At 46.4% G+C, this 21,472-nt stretch overlaps 1 protein-coding gene across 7 annotated transcripts in view; it reads left to right on the top strand.

Annotated features, from left to right (window-relative positions):
* ZFPM1 (zinc finger protein, FOG family member 1) overlaps nucleotides 1-21,472 on the top strand; it is a 119,281-nt gene that overhangs the window by 77,266 nt on the left and 20,543 nt on the right. For 6 of the 7 annotated variants that reach the window (XM_081872047.1, XM_081872044.1, XM_081872043.1 and 3 more), the window contains one exon: nucleotides 20,496-20,629. In XM_081872047.1, the coding sequence (XP_081728173.1) occupies nucleotides 20,496-20,629 (134 nt within the window). Of the gene's footprint in view, nucleotides 1-3,473; nucleotides 3,562-20,495; nucleotides 20,630-21,472 lie in introns of those variants that run through there. The other variant, XM_081872049.1, reaches the window with a different exon arrangement.

The following is a 21,472-nucleotide window of genomic DNA, read 5'->3' as shown; positions in this document are numbered from 1 at the left end:
CCCTTGGGAAGCTTGCGAGCAGGGCATGAATACTGTTGGCTGATTGGACCAAGGTACCCTGCCACTGGACTTGGAGGCTCCATTTTCCTATTACAGCCGATGATCATGGATATTGTCTGAGCCACAGCCAAGGGGCGACTGTTGCTATCGAATTAAAACAGTACACACTAACCCCCCCCCCCATTTCCCTAGCCTTTATTTTTGCTCCATCTCCCACCCCCAGCCCAGCTCTCTTTTTCCTTTCCTTTCCTTTCTTTTTTTATCTTTGCTGCGACTCCTGTCTGAGTAATCTCTCCCCGCCTGAAGTTTTCTCTGCAAACCTCAAGGTTTATTATCAGGCAGCACAGGGCAGCGCGAGGCGGGACGGCCCGTTCTGATGGACAGGGCAGGGTTGGCCACCATCTTCCTGATTATCTTTTTGTGCTTTGTGTGTGCGTGTGTGTTTCTCTTCCCCTTCACATTGGTATGTGTGGGTGGGAAAAATTATTCCAGCTATTTTTCTTTATCGCTCATAGCAGAGTTTTACACTAGATAGTCCTATTTGTTTTAGATTACCGTGCTGGAAGGGAAGGGAAGGGAGGGCTGGGCTGCAGCAGCCTGTTGCATTCTGGGGCTGAGGCCAGCCTTGATCCATGAAGCACATGATGGTTTGCAAAACATCCCAGGCGCTGGTGTGTTCCTCGTATTGAGAACTGGTGTGGTATTAAGAGTCTAGTGCTTATAGTGTGTTGAACTGAGACCACCCTGACCTGGGTTCACTTCTGTTCTCAGCCACAAATTTGTCCTTAGCCTAACCTACCTTGCAGGGTTGTGGTGAGAGGAGAAGGTAGGCAGAACCCCTTAGGCTAATCAGAGTTCCTGGGAAGGGAGGGCAAGCAGGAGAAATAAATCTGCTTTCCTCTGTGCATGCTCAGGAACACCCTTCCGATGCCACACCAGGTGTTCTAGGGTTAAATGGCTCTGGGGTGACGTCCTGTGTGTTCTGACGGACTATTTAAGCAAAACCACTTAGGAAGGGAATTTTTGATGGGGGGGGGGGGAGAGAAGCAAGGTGGGTCATGCTGGCGCTGATAAGGCAGGCCAGCGTAAAACAGAAGAAAAGGCAGTGAAGAGTCCCTCCTTTTATGAGACACAATAACCCACACCCTGGCGGGGGAGATAGGATCACGGTTCATTCCAGGCCTGAATACACCGCCCTTGCCTCCAGGATATGATCAGACCCTCCAAAGCCCATCTCCCTATTGTCCCTTCTCCTTGGAGCTGATGGTATCAGGGACCAGCCGGCCAGGACTCCGGTTTATGAGAAATTCTCTAAAGGGGTGTGTGGGGAGGCTGGAAGCAGGGTGGCGAGGGGGCAGGGTGGGTGGGATAAAGAAATAAGACCTGATATTGGGGGTGGGGAAATGGCAGGATGTTGGGGCTTCGGGCTGACGGGGCAGCCCAAAAATTGGTGCGGGGGTGCGAGTTGAACTATTAAGGCAAGGTTGCGACAGCGTCAGAATAGAAGGAGCTTCCTTCTGGGTCAAACCAGTGGCCCAGCTAGTCCAACATCCTGTTCTCACGGTGGCCCCAATGGAAGCCCACAAGCAGGACACAAGAGCAGCAGCAGTAGCAGCACTCTTTCCCATTCGCAATTCCCCTGTATACGTGTGAACGCTTGGCTAGCTGGCTGTTGCACCTGGAGGACACATGTAGGTGCCCTTGCACACTGCCTTGGGTCCCCACACTGCTGTAAGAAGAGGGGTGAATGTGAAAGGAGAAAATGGCAATGTACATGTAGAGGTAGCTTTATCACTCGGAAGTGGTCCTCTGTATCCTTCACCCATTGGCAAGGGAGGATCTTTTGAGCTTGAATGCTGTCCTCCCCTCATGGAGGCTGGCTCCACCTCATTCTTGTAACGGCAAGCCACAGTTTTCTTTGGGGATCCTAGGGCAGCTGTTTAGGAGGCTGCCGTTTTGCGGCAGATTCGGCATCATGGCCAAAGGTCTCTTGTTCCTTTAAGGGATGCTTGCAAGGCCCGTGATTAGGGGTAGAGAAGTTGAAGAGTTCTAACAGGAGCGGAAATTGCCAGTGTTCCCTTATTCATCCGAAACGGAAATCAATCCAGTGAATATGATCGGTATTCACTGTTGTTTTTCTGTCTTCAAACAATATGGAATCAATGACCTCACCTCCTATTTACATTGCATTTCCTTTGCACTGAGACAAGCAAAGTGATAATGCAGCATTAATAAAATAGTTAATTAAGTCCGCAGCGGACAGCAAGATGGAAAACATAGCGTTTAACAGAAGCTAAACTGCAGCGGAAGGGAAACGGTGCTGCAATGAATGTGGGGCAGAATGCAATTCAGTGCCTTTTTGCATCTCTAAGTAGGGATAAGGGCGGCACATTGGCTACCTATGAACATTTCCATAGGTGCTGAGGACAAAGTACGTGTCCAGAAGGGGAATGCTTGTACTTCCTCTTTTCCCATTCCCTCCCGGCTTTCTCCGCTTCCTCTGCCACCTCCCCCTGTCAGATTTTAGATTGAAAAGCTCCACAGGGCAGGACTCCACCTTGTTCCCCGTTATGCTCTAAAGCGTCATGCATGTTGACGGGGCTCCATAAATAATGATAGAAAGAGCAGCGATAATAATGGTGGCAGCTAATATCCCAGCGCCAAAAGTTCTGGCTACGTTCTGCACTCCACAATTAAACCACTTTCAAGCTGCTTTGAAATCTTTGATTGCCTCCAAAGAATCCTGCAAGTGGTAGCTTGGAGAGGAGGGTCTCTGAAAATTGTATGGGAGTTCCCCCAGCTCTTTTTGCTCCCAAAATTCCTCAGTGGGTTGTTGTGATGGCTTTGAAACTGGCTTATATTTGAAGTATAGGCATGGTCTTTACCGCTCAGAATCTGGGTGCTCCACCCCTGCCAATCGTTGCACAGGGCAGCCGCTTAAAAAATTTGATGGTAGTTTGAACTCTTCCCCCCACCCACTGCCACCGCCCACCCTGGTATAATCCAAATCCTGGTGTGTTAAAACTGTTGCCTCCGTTGCCCTGAGCCTGCAAAGAAGAAAGAGAGTAGAAGGGGGCTGTGCCTTAGTCACGAAACTGCCTTATTGGCAAAAGAGCTCCCCTCTCGTCCTGTAACTGTGACCCTTTGCCTAAAACTCCTGCCTTGGAGGTTGGGGGGAGGGTAGACAGGTCCACGTTGCTATCCAGGCTTGGTAAGAGCCTCCTCCACTAATGGGGTCAGGGTTTGCAGAGATAAAGATTTGCTGTTGTTAACTGTGTCAAAAAATCAATAAATCCCCAGTGATGCTTGGCTGCGATAGGAGAGGAGAAATCCCCAATAGCCAGCTAAGTGGCGGGGGCTGGGTATGTGCTGGCAGTGAGTTAGGGAGGGGGGTCGGCGGCGGTCCAGATAAGCGGAGACCCTACAGAAGAAGAGAGGGGACTTGGGGGTATGTGAATCGCCAGCCCCATACTTCCTGAAATGCAGTCCTCGGTTACCAGGGCGCCATTTTGAAACGGAGAGGGACAACGGTGAGTGGATGTCAGCAACCCAGACGCAAAGGTGAGGGGCAGAGCAGAGCTCTGAAGACTGTTCCTGCCGAGGGAGGGAAGGAGGGCCACGTATCGGATGGGCTGTACCTTGCCCCACCTTGCCTTGCTGGCAGGTCTGAGCCGCTGCGGCTTGAGCGTACAGAGGTGCGACAGGGCTCTCTCTCTTGGTGGGGAACTTGCGTTGGCAAGCTGGAGAGACCTGCTCCCTGAAGCCACTGTTGGCAAGGAGCACAAGGGCTTAAGTTTGGTGGCGCAGTTTCATCACCCAAAGTTCATTTTCTGTTCACATTTAGTCCTGGGAATGTGAGCAACTGGGCTAGGGGGAGGGAGGGACATTCCTTTTTAAGGTGAATTTGCCTGGTGTGCAACAGTATAGATGTGTGTCAGAGAGATGTCAGAGAATTCTGAGAAACCAGAAACAGCAGCAGTAATTGTCAGTGTCTGCTTATTTGTTGTGTGTCCAGAACAGAAATCAACCCAGCATATATGAATGGTGTTGTCTGTTGTTGTTGCTTTCAGTCCACAAACAATATGTAATTGATTTCCCCCACACACCAAATTTGCACTATTTCCTTTGCACTTTAACAGAAGGAGTAGAATAAGTAAATGACAACGTAACCTATGTGATGAATTATGCAATTTATGTAATTTCAGCATGGCGGACAGTGAGACAATGTAGGTATTGGCAGAAGACCAACTGCAGCAGAACAGAAACGGTTCTGCATGTGATGGATACTGGATGTAATGGAAAGCCATGCCTTCTTACAAGTTTGCTTCCCCTCTTCTGTGGGCTTCTGACTCCTTAGATTCCACTAATAGGCAAGTGGGAATCTGCCACAGACATGGGGGAATGAAGGAGGGACCCCTCCAAGCCCCTCCTCTTTTTCTCTTTGTCTAATTTTAACGCCCAACAGCTCCTTTGTTATTCCCAAGGCTACCCCTGATTACTTGAGCATCTGAGCTGCCAAAGCTGGGATAATCTCCTTAGCCCCTTTAGAGATATTTTCTTTTGTATGGGAAGGTGAAGTGTAAAGACGTTGCTTGTACGCAGCTTAAAAATGCTCCCCAATCGCCCCCTTCCATCTTATCAGGAAGGTGCTATCACGCATCGTTTTGCTACTTGAGTTGTCAGTTTTAAAATATGTATAATTCCCTCTGCCTCGTGTTTGAAACTTCTCAAAAGGAAAACCACCTTTTTTGACAAACATCCTCTTAGTCCATTTCATCAGCACCCTTGCCCATCAGAGCCGGGGAGGCATCTCTCAGAAGCTCACAAGTTTGGGTATGATGGCACCAGCCAGCCCTTGTTTCTGGTTCCCAGCTTATGGTATGCTGTCCCCGAATGTGGAGGTGGGCAAAAAGCAAGTCCATCTTTGCACAGTGCCTAATTACCGTATTTTTTTGCACCATAACACTCACTTTTTTCCTCCTAGAAAGTAAGGGGAAATGTCTGTGCGTGTTATGGAGCGAATGCCTGCGGGTGGCGGGGGGGATCTGCTGCAGTCGTGAGCAGAGGATCCATGGTTCCCCTTCCTTCCCTCCTCCGTGGTTACAAAGCATGGATCCACATGGATCCTCAGGATTTTTGCATTGGGCTACTCCAAAATCACTGTCAGATCACATGTCTGTGGCCACAGCATGAACCACAAAAATCATATATCCACTATTTCGTTTAGAATATTTTTTTTCTTGTTTTCCTCCTCTAAAAACTACGTGCGTGTTATGGTCTGGTGCGTGTTATAGAGCGAAAAATACGGTAACTGATGGAATTCCCTGACACATGATGTGGCGGCCCCCACTACCTTAGATCACTTTAAAAGGGAACAGCACAAGAGTGGGAAGAGGAGCAGGCAGTCAACCGTTATTAGATATGATGGCTAAATTTATTTAGTTATAATAATTTACATCAGCTTTCCAGGTCCCATCAGTTCCAGCCAACTGAGTTTTTTGTTGGAAGATTCAGGACAAGACAAAAAAAAGCACTTCTTTGCACAATGCATAGTCAAACTATGGAACTTGCTCCCACAAGAGACAGTGATGGCCATCAACTTGGATGGCTTCTTAAGAGGATCGGGCAAATTCATGGGAGGACAAGGCTATCAATGGCTACCAGCCATGGTAGTTTTCTCTGCCTCCATGGTCAGAGGCACTAATGGTTCTGAATACCAGATGCTGGAAACCACAGACAGGGAGAGTGCTCTTGTGTTTGGTTCTGCTTGAGGGTTTCCCATGGGCATTTGGTTGGTCACTGTGAGAACAGGATGCTGCTCTCTTGTGCATGTTGACCCTTTATATGTCACCTGAGAGACTTACAGTACCTGTTCCCTTGAATATCTTCAATGAGAGTCACCAAAAGGTAAAGTCAGTTGCCATCATGCCTCACTGGTTGGGTTCCCTAGCTGGCCACTTTGGAAAGCAGGAAGCTAGGCTACATGAGTCCATCTACACAGCTTAGGTTTAAGCCAGTGATGTCCAAACTTGGCCCTCCAGCTGTTTTGGGACTACAACTCCCACCATCCCTAGCTAAGAGGACCAGTGGCCAGGGATGATGGGAATTGTAGTCCCAAAACATCTGGAGGGCCAGGTTTGGCCATCACTGGTTTAAGCTATCTGAAAGACTGTTTTCCCTCATAAGAACCTGCCCCGAGTTTTGAGATATTCAGGAATACCCTTCTCTCAGCCCCGCAACCTTCACAGGCATGCTTGTTGGGGTCATGGGAGAGAGTATTCTCAGTGGCTTCTCCAGATTTTTGGAACTCCCTCCCTAGAAAAGCTAGACTGGCTCCCACCTTGCTGACCTTCCTTCGGCAGGTGAAGGCTTTCATGTTCCAACAGGCCTTTGGGATTTGACTGCTTTTAGTTAAAGGGATGGTGCCATGCTGTTTTCATTGTAATAAATTTATTTTATTGTAATAATTTATTATTAGTAGTAGTATGTTTTAAACAGATTTTATTTATGTACAGTTGTACCTTGGGAGTTGAACGGAATCTGTTCTGGAAGTCCATTCGACTTCCAAAACGTTCGGAAACCAAAGCGTAGCTTCTGATTGGCTGCAGGAAGCTCCTGCAGCCAATCGGAAGCCGCGGAAGCCCCATCGGATGTTCAGCTTCCAAAAGAACATTCAGAAACTAGAATACTCACTTCCGGATTTCAATTATTCAGGAGCCGATTTGTTCAGGAGCTTTCGAGATCCAAGGTACGACTGTATATAGTTTTGATTCTGTCAATGATATACCGTATTTTTTCGTCTATAAGACGCTCCCATGTATAAGATGGCCCTTAATTTTTGACATTATTTTTTAGGGGAAAAACCTTATCTTATACACGGAAAAAGATGGTAGTTTTAATTCTACCAATTTTTAATTGTTATTTTTCTGGTTCTTGTTTTTATCGGTAAGCTGTTTTTAGTCCCATCAGGTTAAAAAGGTGGGGTATAGAGAAATAAAAAGAATAAATATTCTTGATCTGAACCAGCAGGGCACACACTGTCTTTCTGCAGCCTTTGAAATGTTGATCACCTATGAATCTTACAAGAATGCAGGTCCTTCCAGTGTGGGTCAGTTAGGTACCAAGCTGGAGTTGGATCTGGGTTGAAAATCCCATCTTTGCCATGTCCTGGGATGGCCTACCACATAGGACAGTTGTGCAAGTGAATACAATGAAATTTTGATGTCCTGTTGAATCACAATGTGGATAATCCTGGACCCTTCTTTCAGTTACAGATAGGTAGCCGTGTTGGTCTGCCATAGTCAAAACAAAACAAATTCCTTCCAGTAGCACCTTAAAGACCAACTAAGTCAGTTCTTGGTATGAGCTTTCGTGTGCATGCACACTTCTTCAGATACACAGGTTCTTTCTTTCAGGTTAGGTTCTTGGCCCAGAGAGATACCACCACAGTCAGGAGAAAGCAAAAATAAGACTTTTTTGCTTTTGCTTGCATGGGTGAGGAGGTGACATTAGCTGAGAATTTCTTATTTCTATTCTAGAGGAGCTAACTGCAGCTAGCACTTTGGGGAGTGGTCGGGTGGCAATCTCCCTTTGTATTTTTCCCATTTCTGTTTTAATAAAACAATTCTTACTATTTTGCTTTTTTTTTAAAAAAAAAGCTTTGCTGTCATCCTTTGAAAACGTTTTTATCCTCCACATTGTAGTTAGGGGCAAGCAAACCCAAGGGCCACTGCCTGCCTCTACATTCTTCCTAGTTCCTTTCTCATTTTCTTAGGCCCCTTTCCCAGCAGTGCTTTTTTATCAGCTTATGATACTAATAGTTAATATCCTCAGTATAAATAGTGCTTTGTAGAATAACACAAGGTTGGGGTGTCTTCTATGTTCATGTTGCTCACAGTCTAACTTTAAGCAGCGAATAAGTCGATCAAGGGAGAAGAAGGAAGGAGCAATGAGACTCTTGTCATTGCAACTTGACAATGTTCCATGTGGCAGTTTTAATCACGTGATAGGTTGGTTCTCTGTTGCTTCCAGGTTGAACACTGAACTCAGCACCGCCGTATCACTTCCTTTTATCCTTTTGAATCTTCCGTTCCTGGGTAAGGTGATTGAGAGAGCGGTTGCTGAACAGCTTGGTGGGTTTCTGGATGAAACATCGGCTCTGGATCGGCTCTGGATCCATTCCAGTCTGGGTTCCGCGCTGGTCATGGGACCGAGACGGCTCTGGTTGCCCTAACAGATGATCTTCGTAGACAGCTGGATCGAGGCGGGTCGGGGCTGCTGATTCTTCTAGATCTGTCAGCAGCTTTCGACATGGTCGACCACAAACTTCTGGACCACCGCCTTGCCGACGTGGGGATCCAGGGCACAGTCCTTCAATGGCTGCGCTCGTTTCTCTCTGGTCGGGGACAGAGGGTGGCGCTTGGGGGGGAATTGTCATTGTGCCACTCCTTGGTGTGTGGAGTACCTCAGGGTGCGATACTCTCCCCAATGCTTTTCAACATCTTTATGCGCCCCCTCGCCCAGCTTGTCCGGAGTTTTGGGCTGGGTTGCCATCAGTATGCCGATGACAGGACTTCTGGGTTAGTGCCTCCGGTAATAGCGGAATTCCTCTGATCGGGAGGAATTTGCTTCGTAGGAATCAGGGTCTGGCCACCATGGCGAAGGCGGAGACCCACTAGAAATCATAGGCGGGTGAAGCCTGTGAACATGGGATTCGGCTGGCACCTTTTGCGCCTCCCCTACTTGCGGGGAAACCCAGTTTCGGGGATCCGGAGCGACGTGGGGTGAGCGGCGCGGTGCTTCGAATTGACTGCTTCTTCCACGGAGTGAAGCGGTATAGCTGTTGCCGGAGAGCACTGACTTTTTCCTGTGGACAATTTGATCTTAAAGCAACTACCCGTGAGTAGAGCGGAGAATTGGATTTTTAAACGTCTTAATTTGGTGCCGAAACGGGGAGGTCTAAAACAGGAAGTCCCACCTTCCCCTTTTGTAAATAGATTGAAGCAATGAGGATGCAAGCTGAAGTCTTGGAAAGCCTATTGTAAAGGACTAAATTTCCATTAGTAAAAAATACTAAACCCCCCTTGGTGGCAGGAGAAGAGGGGGGAAAGTTTTGGACTGAGTATACCTGCAGGAGAGAACGAACCGCTCCGATCCTGGAAACTGGCTGCCAACAGGACTGACCGTGATTAGAACATTCACTGACAGTTAGTTAAATAAGAGGAATACATTGTTTCCATGGTCTCCGTCTGCGTTTAAAAAGGAGTAAAAGTAACAGAAAATTGAAACTAACTTTATTGTTTGAATTGAGTTTAAAAGGACTAATACAAATAGAAACTGTTTCCCTCTAGAGGAACTGTTTCCCTCTAGAGGAAGCTTTTGAAACTGTCACAAGAGTTGAGCTGGGGGAATTTCCAGCTGCAAGATAAAAACCTGTGAGATTCTGGGGACCTTGAATCGGTTAAGAATGTTGACAGAAGAGGCCTTAGTAGTTGTATTATGTAAGATAAGTGACTCACTGTAACAGCTTCACAAAAAGGTGGATGTGGTAACTACCAAAATTGACAATTTGGGACAAAAAGTGAACACCAATATAGAAACTATTCAGAAACTGACACAGGAATCTACTTTGACATGGCAAACTGCGGAGAAAGCTAGGGAGAAAGTTATTGCCGTTGAACCTAAAGTAATACAATTGGAGAGAGAGAGAGTCCCAGCTTTACAGATGCAATTTGATGACCAGAAGTTGATGCCTGCTATGACTGAATTTAAAGAAAATCAGATTTCGAGGATCAGAGCCCTACCTGAACTGGAGAAGGAAAGTTTGACAGATTTCCTTACACAGGAATTTGATGACTTTTGGGACCAGGACTTGGGTCAAGAAGAGATTAAAACTGTGAGGGCTCTCGGACTTGGAAGAGGAGGGAAAAAAGAGAAGAACAAAACAAGAGACTGTTGGAAATACCAGAGGAACTTAGAAGAACAACAGTCAAGAGTGGAAATTTTGAAAGACGTCCTGAAATACCTTTCGGATCTTAGATTTAACTATGGAGATTTGGTTGCCCTGTCGAGAAGGAATAAAATCATCTTTAGGTGGGAGTTTCCCCGAGATCTACTCTTTAGCCTCAAAGGAAGGAAAATGAAAATAAGATCAGTGGAAGACAAAGTAAAGTTCATGTATAAATATGAAGAAGACTCGCAGAAGGGACTTGGAAAAGAGTTAAGAGCATCGGACAGAAGATCACCAGGTTGATGGACTATAGGGAATTGGCGGATACGACTGGCAGAATCCGGGACCAGGGAGAAGAGTTGGTGGAAGAAGATTGGAAAAAGTTTAAAGACTATTTATAAAAATATTGTAAAATTAATGAGTGTTAGAAAAATGTTGGAAAGGAGCTATATGGCTTTAGTAGAAATGTTACAAGGAATTAAGTACAAATAGATTATTAGAGTATTAAAGGGAAAATAAAGTTAAAATATGTTAAGATAATTATATATTAAAGGGAAAAATAAGGTTAGAATATGTTAAGATAAATTACAGGACAGAAAACAGAGGAAGATGGAAAGGAATTGCTGAAACAGTTAATTAAAGTGGAATACGAAAAGGGAGGCGTGAGGAGGTCGTTGAAACAAGTAAATGAAAGTTAAGATACTGAACTTATTAGATGTGTTTTAAATTGTGTTTGTTTGGTTTTGTTAATTTAATGTTTGGGGGTTGGTGTTGTGTGGTGTTTTTGTTTTTGTATTGTTTTGTTTTGTTTTGTTTAATTCTTTGTCTTTCTTTTGCAGTCTTTAAAATGTTAATAAATATTATTTATTAAAAAAAAACAGTATGCCGATGACACCCAACTCTATCTGTTGATGGATGGCCATCCTGACTCAGCCCCAGACACACTGACCAGATGTTTGGAAGCTGTGGCTGGATGGTTATGTGGGAGCCGGTTGAAGCTAAATCCTTAGAAGACAGAGGTCCTGTGGCTGGGACGGGACGATGTGGGATTGGGGGGGCAACTCCCATCTCTTGCGGGGGCGCAATTAGTGCCAGCACCGTCCGTTAAGAGTTTGGGTGTTATCTTCGACACCTCCCTTTCCATGGAGGCGCAGATTGCAGCTATAACAAAGGTGGCATTTTTCCATCTCCGCCAAGCTAAGCAGTTGGCTCCTTACCTCTCTCGCCCTGACCTAGCCACTGTGATCCACGCGACGGTCACCTCCAGACTGGATTATTGTAACTCGCTCTACGTGGAGCTGCCCTTGAGACTGACCCAGAAACTCCAGTGGGTGCAGAATGCTGCAGCGAGACTCCTTACGGGGTCTTCGCTGCGAGATCACATTCACCTAGTGCTATACCAGCTGCACTGGCTCCCGGTGGAGTACAGGATCAGGTTTAAGGTGCTGGTTTTAACCTTTAAAGCCCTATACGGCCTAGGACCCTCGTACCTACGGGACCGCCTCTCCTGGTATGCCGCACAGAGAAACTTACGGTCTTCAAATAAAAACATCTTGGAGGTCCCAGGCCACAGAGAAGTTAGGCTGGCCTCAACTAGAGCCAGGGCTTTGTCGGCTGTGGCTCCGACCTGGTGGAACACTCTGTCACAAGAGACTAGGGCCCTGCGGGACTTGACATCTTTCCGCAGGGCCTGCAAGACAGAGCTGTTCCGCCAGGCCTTTGGCCAGGGCACAGCCTGACTCCCTCCTTCGGCAATCTTCGCGGAGCTCTGGCCCAATGGTGGCCAGTGGCTTGAATTTAATTAATTTTATAATGAATGATTTTAGAGTGTTGTTTGTGCTGTACTTTTGTACTGTTTTATTGTTGTTAGCCGCCCTGAGCCCGGCTTCGGCTGGGGAGGGCGGGATATAAATAAAATTTATTATTATTATTATTATTATTATTATTATTATTATTATTATTATTTCCTGTGGGATGCAGTCTACTTGGTGCTACTCTTGTGAACCAAGCAGGCATAAAACTCCCAGAAGGAGGCAGCCATGTTCGCGCAAGCAAAAGGGAGCCTTTTTCCTCACCTTACCAGAAGTGGTCCTTTTCAGGTTTAGAAAATAAAGATAGTAGATGGCCAATGCTGGATATATGCAAGATCAAAGGTAGTGCAGAGGGAATGAGTAGAGGAAAGTTCAGTAAGTCAGCTGTCCCTTGAAAGCTGGTTGGCAGTGAGGTGAAGGCAAGTACAGAGGAAGGACCTGTGGAACGCTTGGCCGCAGGATGTTGTAACAGGCTAAATTAGGTGACATACATGCTTAAGCAGTGGGTAGTGGCCACACTAAGCCAGATAAATGCACAAGGACACACACACACGCAAATTCATTGAAATGTGTAAGGAGAATTTATTTCAGGCTGCTAGAAGGCTTGTGCATGGGCTGTACCATGCTGCCCTTGCACTTCTGACTGGCATCAGTTGGCCCACTGTCGAAAGACACAATTGCTGAGCTATCTGGACCTGGAGTGGCAGGTTTGAGTTGCTTCTCATCTCCCCCAACCCCTCCATTGTGGCTGAGATCCTTCTTACTCTGCCTGAGAGGCACCCCCAGGGAACGGAAGCGTTTTTCAGACGGCGTCCCTCGCCTTATTTTCTTTTTTCCTCCATTCCTTTTGTAACTTTATTATCACAAGCGCGCAGGCCGATACCAGCCCAATTTGGTTAATGATCCCGGAGATAAAAATTATTCCGATAACTTCCAGGCCAGCTGGCTTGCGGGAGCCAATCGGATGCCGGCTTTGCCAGGAAACTGATGGGGAGATAAGATAAGGGAGGAATTGTATTAACCTGCAGGGTGGTGAAACTGAGCGCCAGCACCACCGATCCCAAGATTAGGGGCAGTGAGACGCACGCACACAAGCAGAGCAGGCGGGAGGGAGGGAGGGGAAAAATGGACTTTGTTCCTTGCGATAATCTGCAAGATTGTTCTGACCATTAGCTAGGCTGGGCTGGGCTCTTATTAATAGACACGTCATGGCTTCCTTTTCGTCCCGGATGGGGCTCAGAGAGCTGGCGTGTGTGAACAAGTGTGTTTGAGGGTCTCAAGTGACTCTCAAGACTGTGGAATCTCCAGCCTTTCCTGCCCCATTGTAGTATTTCATGTTCCCCATGCTCGAATCTCTCCGTCACTTGTGCAGTCTGCATAGGGCTTTATGGGTAGACCCAGATATGCTCATTTAAGCATAAGGTTTGGCACAGTTCACCCTTTAATTCAATCCTACCTAACCCTAGCCTTTCCCAAAACAATACATCAGACGTTCCCAAACTCGGCCCTCCAGCTTTTTTGGGACTACAACTCCCATCATCCCTAGCTAACAGGACCAGTGGACAGGGATGATGGGAACTGTAGTCCCAAAACGGCTGGAGGGCCAAGTTTGGGGATGCCTGCAATACATGAACAGAACCACAGCTGCCCTTCCTTCTCTGAAGGTTGCAATGCAGTTCTCCAACCCCAACATGTCTAAATAGGTGAGCATAAAAATTATTAGTATAATAATAATAATAATAATAATAATAATAATAATAATAATAGCAGCATCAGCGGGTGTGTTTTATTAGCAGAAAATGCTTACAAAAATGTGTTTCTTAGTCAAAATTGCATAGAAAAATGCCTCTTTGGGGGAAATGCACACACAATATTGTCGAATTTTCATGAGGACTTTTTTTTTAAAGGTAAATATGTTGCAGAATGGTGTGGAAATGTGGTGACTGGAGATTAAGACTAGAGAAATGAGCGATGAAAAGAAACCAAAGCTGACAACCAATTTGCTGTCCTTCCCTCTGTCAGCTTCTATGAGTCCCTTGAAGCCTCACAACAATTCAGCAAAGCCCATTGCAAAGATGGCAGCAGCAGTGTTGTTTGAGATGATGATGGCAGTCAGGAAGGGTTTCTTATAAGCAAGAAGACCTTCATTTGGTGGGTGAAGGAGTGCAGGAGGCAGGTCTTACGACAAGGGGTTCTATAGGGCTTAAGATCTTAAGAGCCTGGTTTTTGGATCAGACCAAAGGGAGCCCATCTCCTCCAGCATCCAGTTCCCACAGGTGCCAACTAGATGCCTCTGGCAAGCCAGCAAGCGGAACCTGAGCAGCGCAGCAGCACTCTTCCCACTTGCAATTCCCAATAACTGGAATTCAGAGGCCTACTGACGCTGAGCCTTGGGGTTTTTTAGAGCTCTATTCAGACAGCCAACCATCATCCATTCTCTGAAAGGGTACAAGTTGCTCTCTGGCAGACACAAACATGAGTTGGGCACATTTACTTTGCTCATATGTTGTGTGAGCCCACCAGCTTTGAGGTACTGTTAACTATTGACATCTCTCTACAAACGGGCCCCAGTTAATCAGATTACCAGCGGTTTCTGCATTGCCCCCTAGCAGCTGGAGGTTGGCTGGGCTATTCCTGGCCAGGTGGCCCAGTGCTTCTGGGCAGGGAGGCGGGAGAGCAGCTGGAGAGCCTCCTGGCCTCAGTGCTGCGGTTGGGTTTCTGCTCTGCTATGCCTCGGTTTCCACCTTGCTTTCCTGGAGCTGCCCTTCGGCAACCGCCTTGGCTTTCGACGAGGGGAGTAGTTCCTGTTATGTCCTTTTTAGCAAAATCCGGCAGGGACGGAGGGAGGGAAGCGGCTCGGCTTGCCCTATTTTCGTCCCCTTGTGTCTGGAACGGTTGCTTTCTTTATCAGTGGCTGTGTGTTTTCTCTGGTGGGGATTGATACACAGAAGATGGAGTGCTCTGACATGGAAAGTGTCAGGCAAAGGCTCTTATCTTGGAGACATGGTCGCCTGACCCAAACGCAACTGATTAGCCAGCAACAAGCTGGAAGAGGAGGAAAGGGGGCAGGAGGAAGGGTGGCAGTTGGGCACAAAACAGGTTTGTTTGCTAAGCTGGGCAGAACTTGCTCATTACTGCTCACTTGGCTGCGGCTCTCCTTGAGATTCCCTAAAGGGAGGAACCTTTTTGCAGAGGGCTGACTGATCAGAAACTGGATTTCACTCCCTCGCTTCTTCCCAGACGGGAGTGATGCATTTCAGTAGAGGCTGTCCTGGTTTAAGGGAGGGGCCATAGTTCAGTGGCGGAACATCTGCTTTGCATGCAGAAGGTCCCTGTTTCAATCCCTGGCTTCTCCAGCTGTGGCTGGGAATGGTCTCCTACCCAACACCCTGGAGAAAACAGCCATGGCTGTTGTGAGTTGTGAGTGGATAGGTGAAGGCTCCATTATTACCATATCAGCAGAACTTGACTGGACCAGCAGAGGCACACCTTTTAAAAAAATGCTGGGGATTGCATGGTCTGTGAGAAGCCTCCAGAATGGAGGCAAGATCAAGGGCAGGGTTTCTTATTAGTGTGCTCTTTCTTGGGACAGAAATGTAAATGAAGTGTAGCCTCAGTAAGATGTTGCCAAGTGCACAGAAAAGAATTTAAAGGAGCACTCCACAGACGGCAGCTCCCCAGTGACCTGCCACTGTGCACAGGATGTCTCTGCTCTTGCACATGTTGTCTTCCCATGCGCAAGGCTGTTGGGTCTGGGGATCAGTTGCCATGGCCAAAGAACAGGAGCAAGGAGTTGGCTTCACCCCCTTTCTTCCGGGTCTTCTGGAGGCATCTGACTGGCTGCTGTTAGATACAAAAATGGCCATAATGGCTATGTATGTTACCTTCAGGATCAAAGGCTGTATGCCATGGAATACCAGCTGATGGAGAGCAAGAGAAAGCGCTGTTGCTTTCATGCCCTACTTGTGGGCTTTCCGGAGGCATCTGATTGGCCGTTGCCCAAAACAGGATGCTGTACTTCGGCCACATTCTCACCATGCAGTTTATCTCTATGATACCACTTTAAACGGTCATTGATTCCCCCAAATAATTATGCATGCTGTAGTTTGTTAAAGGTGCCGAGCGTCGTTAGGGGACCCCCATTCCCCTCACGTTGCTTCAATTCCCAGAGCGGTTTAACAGTCAATCCCTCTTCACAGAGAACTCTGGTAATTGTAGGGAATAGTGGCCTTTTGAGAACTCTCCGCACCCATGAAAAACTACAGCTCCCAAAATTCTATGGCTGTTTAAAGTGGTGTAATAGCACATTAAATGTATGTTGTGAATGGGGCCTTAGATCAGTCTTTGATCTGAGCCAGCAGGGCTCTTGTACAGGTTGAATCCTCCCACTCCTCGTGTGCGCAAGGCCACCTTGGGAATTTTGCTGAAGCTGCTCTGAGCCCAGAAACTCTCCAGCCATGGTCTCCCCTCCCTTCACCTCACCTCTGCCCTGATAAGCTTTAGCACATGGGGACCTTTGCCTCCCTGTCCACCCCAGTGCCTTTGATGTGTTTTGGTGGAACGAGCAGTCTGATTCCAAGGCCTTGTTTCCCACGCAAGGAGTTGGATCTGGACCCTCGCCAAGCCTCCCTCCTGCGCCTCTGTCCGTCGCTCCCTCGGAACACCTTGACTGCAGGGCTTTGGGGAGGGAGGGAAAGAGGGCGAAATGCAATGCCGACCCCTTTCTCCACTTTCAGATGTACAAAGGGGGACTGCTGGGAGTCTCCGTTTAACATCCATCTGAGTATTGCTTAGCTGCCATCTTATCTGTCCGCTGAAAGATGAAGGTGCAGCTAAAACATTTTAGGCTGGTCTTCCCAGCCGATTTACATGTTATCTAACCCATTAAACCGAGAGGCTTATCGGACCATCAAGGCCATTACAGCTCAAAGCCGTCTCAACCAAGGGTCCTAATGAAGCAAAATAAGAGGCTCCCTTTTTGATGGACGGATGCCAGCAAGCTTTGATCCGTCCCCTGCGTTTCAGCTCCCTGCAAAGTAACCAGAGAGGGGCCACAGTGGGCTGAGGTGATGCCAGGAAGGGTTGGATCTGTCCATTTTGGTTTCTTTCAGTTCCCTGTTTCTTCCCATCTTAAGTTCAGTCCTCCACATTTCTGCAGCACTTTGCAGTTTCTAATGGTCCTCATAAAAATTCATCAGTATTTTAGTGTAATTTCTTCTTTGCATTTTTGCCTAACATGCACACATTTTTGCAAAGCAATTTTCCCTAATATAATGCATTTTGGAATATTATATTTACTGATACAGGCAGTTTTATAATGCTCTACTCTAGCGCATGCATTTTTCTACACGTTACGTGGCTGGAGAACTGCACTGCAATATTCAGAGAAGAGCAAATTTTGAAAGATGGCTGTGCTTCGGTTCTTGTATTGTTTTGGAAATTACAAACCTGGTAGTTTCACCTTTTAATCCAAACTGAACTGAATTTCCCCCCGCCCATCCCTACATGATGCCCAGACAGGGAAAATCCAGTGCTTTCTGAGTCATCTTACAAAGGTTGCTGCAAACACGATCTCTTACCTTTAACCATTGTTGTTGTTGTTGTTGTTAAAAGCACATTGATGGATTTTGTGTAACTCAAAAGCTCATCAGGCAGTGTAGAGTGGTGGAAATTAAACTAATATGCCATAATGTTGACGTTCTAGAAAAGTTAAGTAGGATTGCCTGCACGAAGTAAGGATCTGTGGTTCAACTGAAGAGTATTTGCTTTCAATTTAGAAGGTACCAAGTGAAATCACTGGCATATCAGGTAATAGCTGGGACAGGCTCCTTGCCTGAAACCCTGGAGAGTTGTTGCTGCCAGTCAGTGTAGATAAAGTAGAGGGACCCTATGGTCTGACATTGCCCCAAGTTCCTATTAAATCAGCTATTTACCCTGAAGAGATAAATAGAACCAACTATTTACCCTGAAGAGTTAAATAGCTGGCTTACTGGGCCGCACACCCTGGACACCCAAGTGGACAGAGATGCCACTCACAACACCGGCAGGTCCTTGAGGAGGTAAAAGGTGACTTGCCCAGTCCCTCTCACTTTTGTGGGAAACACGTCCTAAATATTTTGTTGAAAACCCTTTAGGATACATCCAACAGTTGCTTGATGCTGCCAGAGCAACCTGGAAATCTTAACTTAAGCAGATGCGGCCATCTTGGATGTGGCTGTGCAATTTTCACAGGGGGACCCCATATTTAGCTGAAGCACCAATTCCACCTTTGAACTGAGGCGAAAGCAAACCTGATCATTGAAAGCTCTGGCTTCAGAATGTGGGCAGCTAATCGCAGTAGAAGGCCACAGGGGAAATTTTCGGAAACAAAAGGCGAGGGATAGGTGAATATCTGGAAGAAGAGCTGCTTTGATTCTTGTTCAGTAGGTCATTGGCAGCAGTGATGGTCAATGGTCATCATGGTGGCTGGCATAACCACACTCCCTAAACTATAGGCAGCTCTGCCGATCCTATATGTGCTCATATTCTCCTCCAGCTTATTTGGAAAGCGTAAAGGGATTCCTTACGCACAGTGGACATGCGTTTGTGGTACTGGGGAGGTGGAAGACGTGGTGCATTCTCTTTTGCACTTTCCATCGTATAGAGAACTCAGAGCTCATTTCTGGAGGAGACCTTTGGAGAGCAAGAGCTGGCTGGGCCCTGCCTGATATTATTTGCAATCTGTTGGCAGAACATGGTAAAACCATTGCAAACCAGGTGGCCACCTCTGCAGTAGCAGCTAAAAAAAATATAAAAAATCCCTTTGTGTTCCTCTTTAACCAGGTCTTTGGCTGTTTGACATCCAAAGCCCTTTTAAAATTAAAAAAAGTTGGAGGGAGTGGTTGTTGGGTTGTTTTTGTTATGTATTTTGTGTTGTTATGTTGTGTTTTTATGTTGTAACTGCCCTGAGACCTGGGGTATAGGGCGGTGTACAAATTTAATAAATAATAATGACAACAATAATAAAGGCTTTTGTCATGGAATGCAAAAAGGGATATCCACAATAGTATTGCGACATTGTTGTTCATCTTGGTTTGTGCTGATAATTATTGGTGTCAGTTATTATTAGTGCTGTGCTTTGTCCTTGTTTCTCTGGTGTTTGCAATTGTGCCACACATAAGTACCATATATCAATGCAAATGTGTGTTTTTTAATTAAATTTTGAATTATAACAAATAAATAAAGAACATACCAAGTAAAATATCAGAAGTCAGTGAAATCATATGTAGCATAAAGTCCAGCATGAAGAAGGAGAAGGTTACAAAGTTTACTATGCAAACAATAAACCCACCAAAGTAAAACCTCACAATATCCACAGCTTTTTATAGGCAGGAAAGACTGTCTAGCCATGAGCTTCATCATTTGTAAATGAAGTCATGCTATATTGCAAAAAAAATAGGGTGTTTGTCTCTTGTACTGTGTTCTTCAGCAACTTTTAATTTATGGGAAATATTTTCTAGAAGAGCGTTTGCCCTTCTAGAACTTTGATCTGTAAAACTGCCACTGTTACAGGTGACACATGATACCCATTCCACATCTGTAAGAAAATGATATTTTTGTGTGGTGGCACCTACACTTTGGAATTCCCTGCGTGTTGATACAACGAAGCAAGCAGGTGCCTTCGTTGTATTCGACAAGTCTGCCCAGATACATAGAATCTGATGTGCTTTTAGTTTATTGCTACTTTTACTTATCTCAATGTTTTACTTGTCTTTACTACATATGTTTATTTTTGTAAACCACTTTGATGGCTTGTTTGTTTTTACAATCAAGGGGTATATAAATTGTAAGAAATAAATAAATAACATTTGCAAATAACTTTTCCTGCCCCCAGTGGCCTCGGGGCTCGCTCAGCTGGGGACAGGAGCCTTTCTGCCCCACCCCCACCCCCCGGCTGAGCAGCAGGCTAGGGCCAGCTGTATTGGCCACAGCCCATGAGGTACTGGGGTGCAAGTGCCTTGGTTCCCACAATGAGAACTGTGGCAGTTTCACTCGGCATTTTGCCATCTTGGGCCAATGCAGTTTTTCCCAACATTGCGGTATATCGCCAAACCGTGTTGTTTTGCTGGTGATGTTGAAAACTCAGCATCGCCCAGCCCTAAGACATACATACCTTCACTCTGCAGAAAGCAACAGTGCATAGTATAATTCCAATTTATTATGCTCAGCCAACAGCCAGAGGAAATATGTTTGTAGAATTAATTCAACTTATTAAGCATATTGAACTTTAAAGGAAGATCTTCCCCAATCTTTATCTTTTAATCAGGAAATGTGAACAAGTTTGCAAAAGAAGTGCTTCTGCTTCAACTGCTAATGTGAAGTAGGAACCTCATTAAAGAATAAGAAATAGTACCTAGCCTCTGCTCAGTTATTTTGCTCATGCACCGAGGTCTTCCATGCTTTCACAAGCAAATTTGAAAACCTCATTTTCACCTGACAAAACAAGGAGGGTCCATCTGTCACCCTGGTGTGCAACCAGATGGCACCGTCTCTCCCACTCCATTGGTTGATAGATGTTATGGGAACATTGTAATCTGGCCATTTCTGTGGTTTTAAGAAAGGACAAAGCCCACGCCACCTACAGGGGTAGGGAGGTCTCTCCTTACCGAAGAAGCTTCCTTGGAAAGTTTATGTATGATCTCATCTCAGTGATTTCTGCTTCCCTGATCTCCCTTTTTGTCCTCCTGTCCCATCAGGTGAACTGGAGCTGATGACATCAGAGGGCGAGAGCAAAGTGCGTGCCAGGCAGAAGGTGCCTGAGGGATTGTCCTGGGGTCCGTACCAGGGGAATATCCACAGTGAGCCTGCTTCTCCAGGGAACAGTGAGCCAGTAAGTAAAGCAGTCAGTAAGTCAGCAGAAATGAAAGCAAGCACCCCTCTCCTCTTTTCCTCTCTGCAGAAAACAGCTGCAATGCCCTGTGGTGGGTGGCATCATTTTTATCCCACCTTCCCTCCAAGGAGATCAAGGCAGTCCATGGCACTCCAGTTTTATCCTTGCAGAAATCCTGTGAGTTAAGGGATGGGCAGTTGTAGAGCACCTGCCTTGAATGCAGGGGGTGCCAGGTTCAATCGTCTGCATCTACAGGTGCCACTGCCAGTCAGTGCAGGCAGTACTAAGTTCCATGGACTCTTAGTCTGGCACTCTGGCCACTACACCATCCTGGCATTGGGGCTGAGCTTGTACCAGATGGCATTCCTAGCCTGGCTGTCATTTCAGATGTTCCTGCACTTTTAAGGCAGTCCATTCCACTTCCTGGGACTTAAAAAATCTATATATGTTGTCCAGTACAGGTGTAAGCATGGATATCTCAGTTGGTTAGAGTGTGGTGCTGAAAATGCCAAGGTTGCAGGTTCAATCCTTGTATGTTACAGCTCTATATTCCTGCATTGCAGGGAGTTTGACTACATGATCCTCAGGGTACATTCCAACTCGACGACTCTATAATTTTATGATTCTAAGCCAATGTGGCTCTCTCCAGATGCCTTGGGACTACAAATCCCATCAGCCCCAGTCAGCCTGGTCAGTCATTGTGGATGATGGGAGTTGTAGTCCAAGGCATCTGGAGGACACCGTCTTGGCTAGCCCAGCCCTCGCAGCATGTCTCAGGCATCTCCACAGATAATAAGTGGTGGTCATCATAACCACACCCCAAGGCAATGCTTCTGATTCTTT

This window comes from Podarcis erhardii (genome assembly GCF_964252035.2).
Source record: "Podarcis erhardii genome assembly, chromosome: 7".
In the NCBI taxonomy this organism is placed as follows: Eukaryota; Metazoa; Chordata; class Lepidosauria; order Squamata; family Lacertidae; genus Podarcis; species Podarcis erhardii.
The sequence above is the reverse complement of the archived record's forward strand: the minus strand, read 5'-3'. Positions and strand labels throughout refer to the sequence as shown.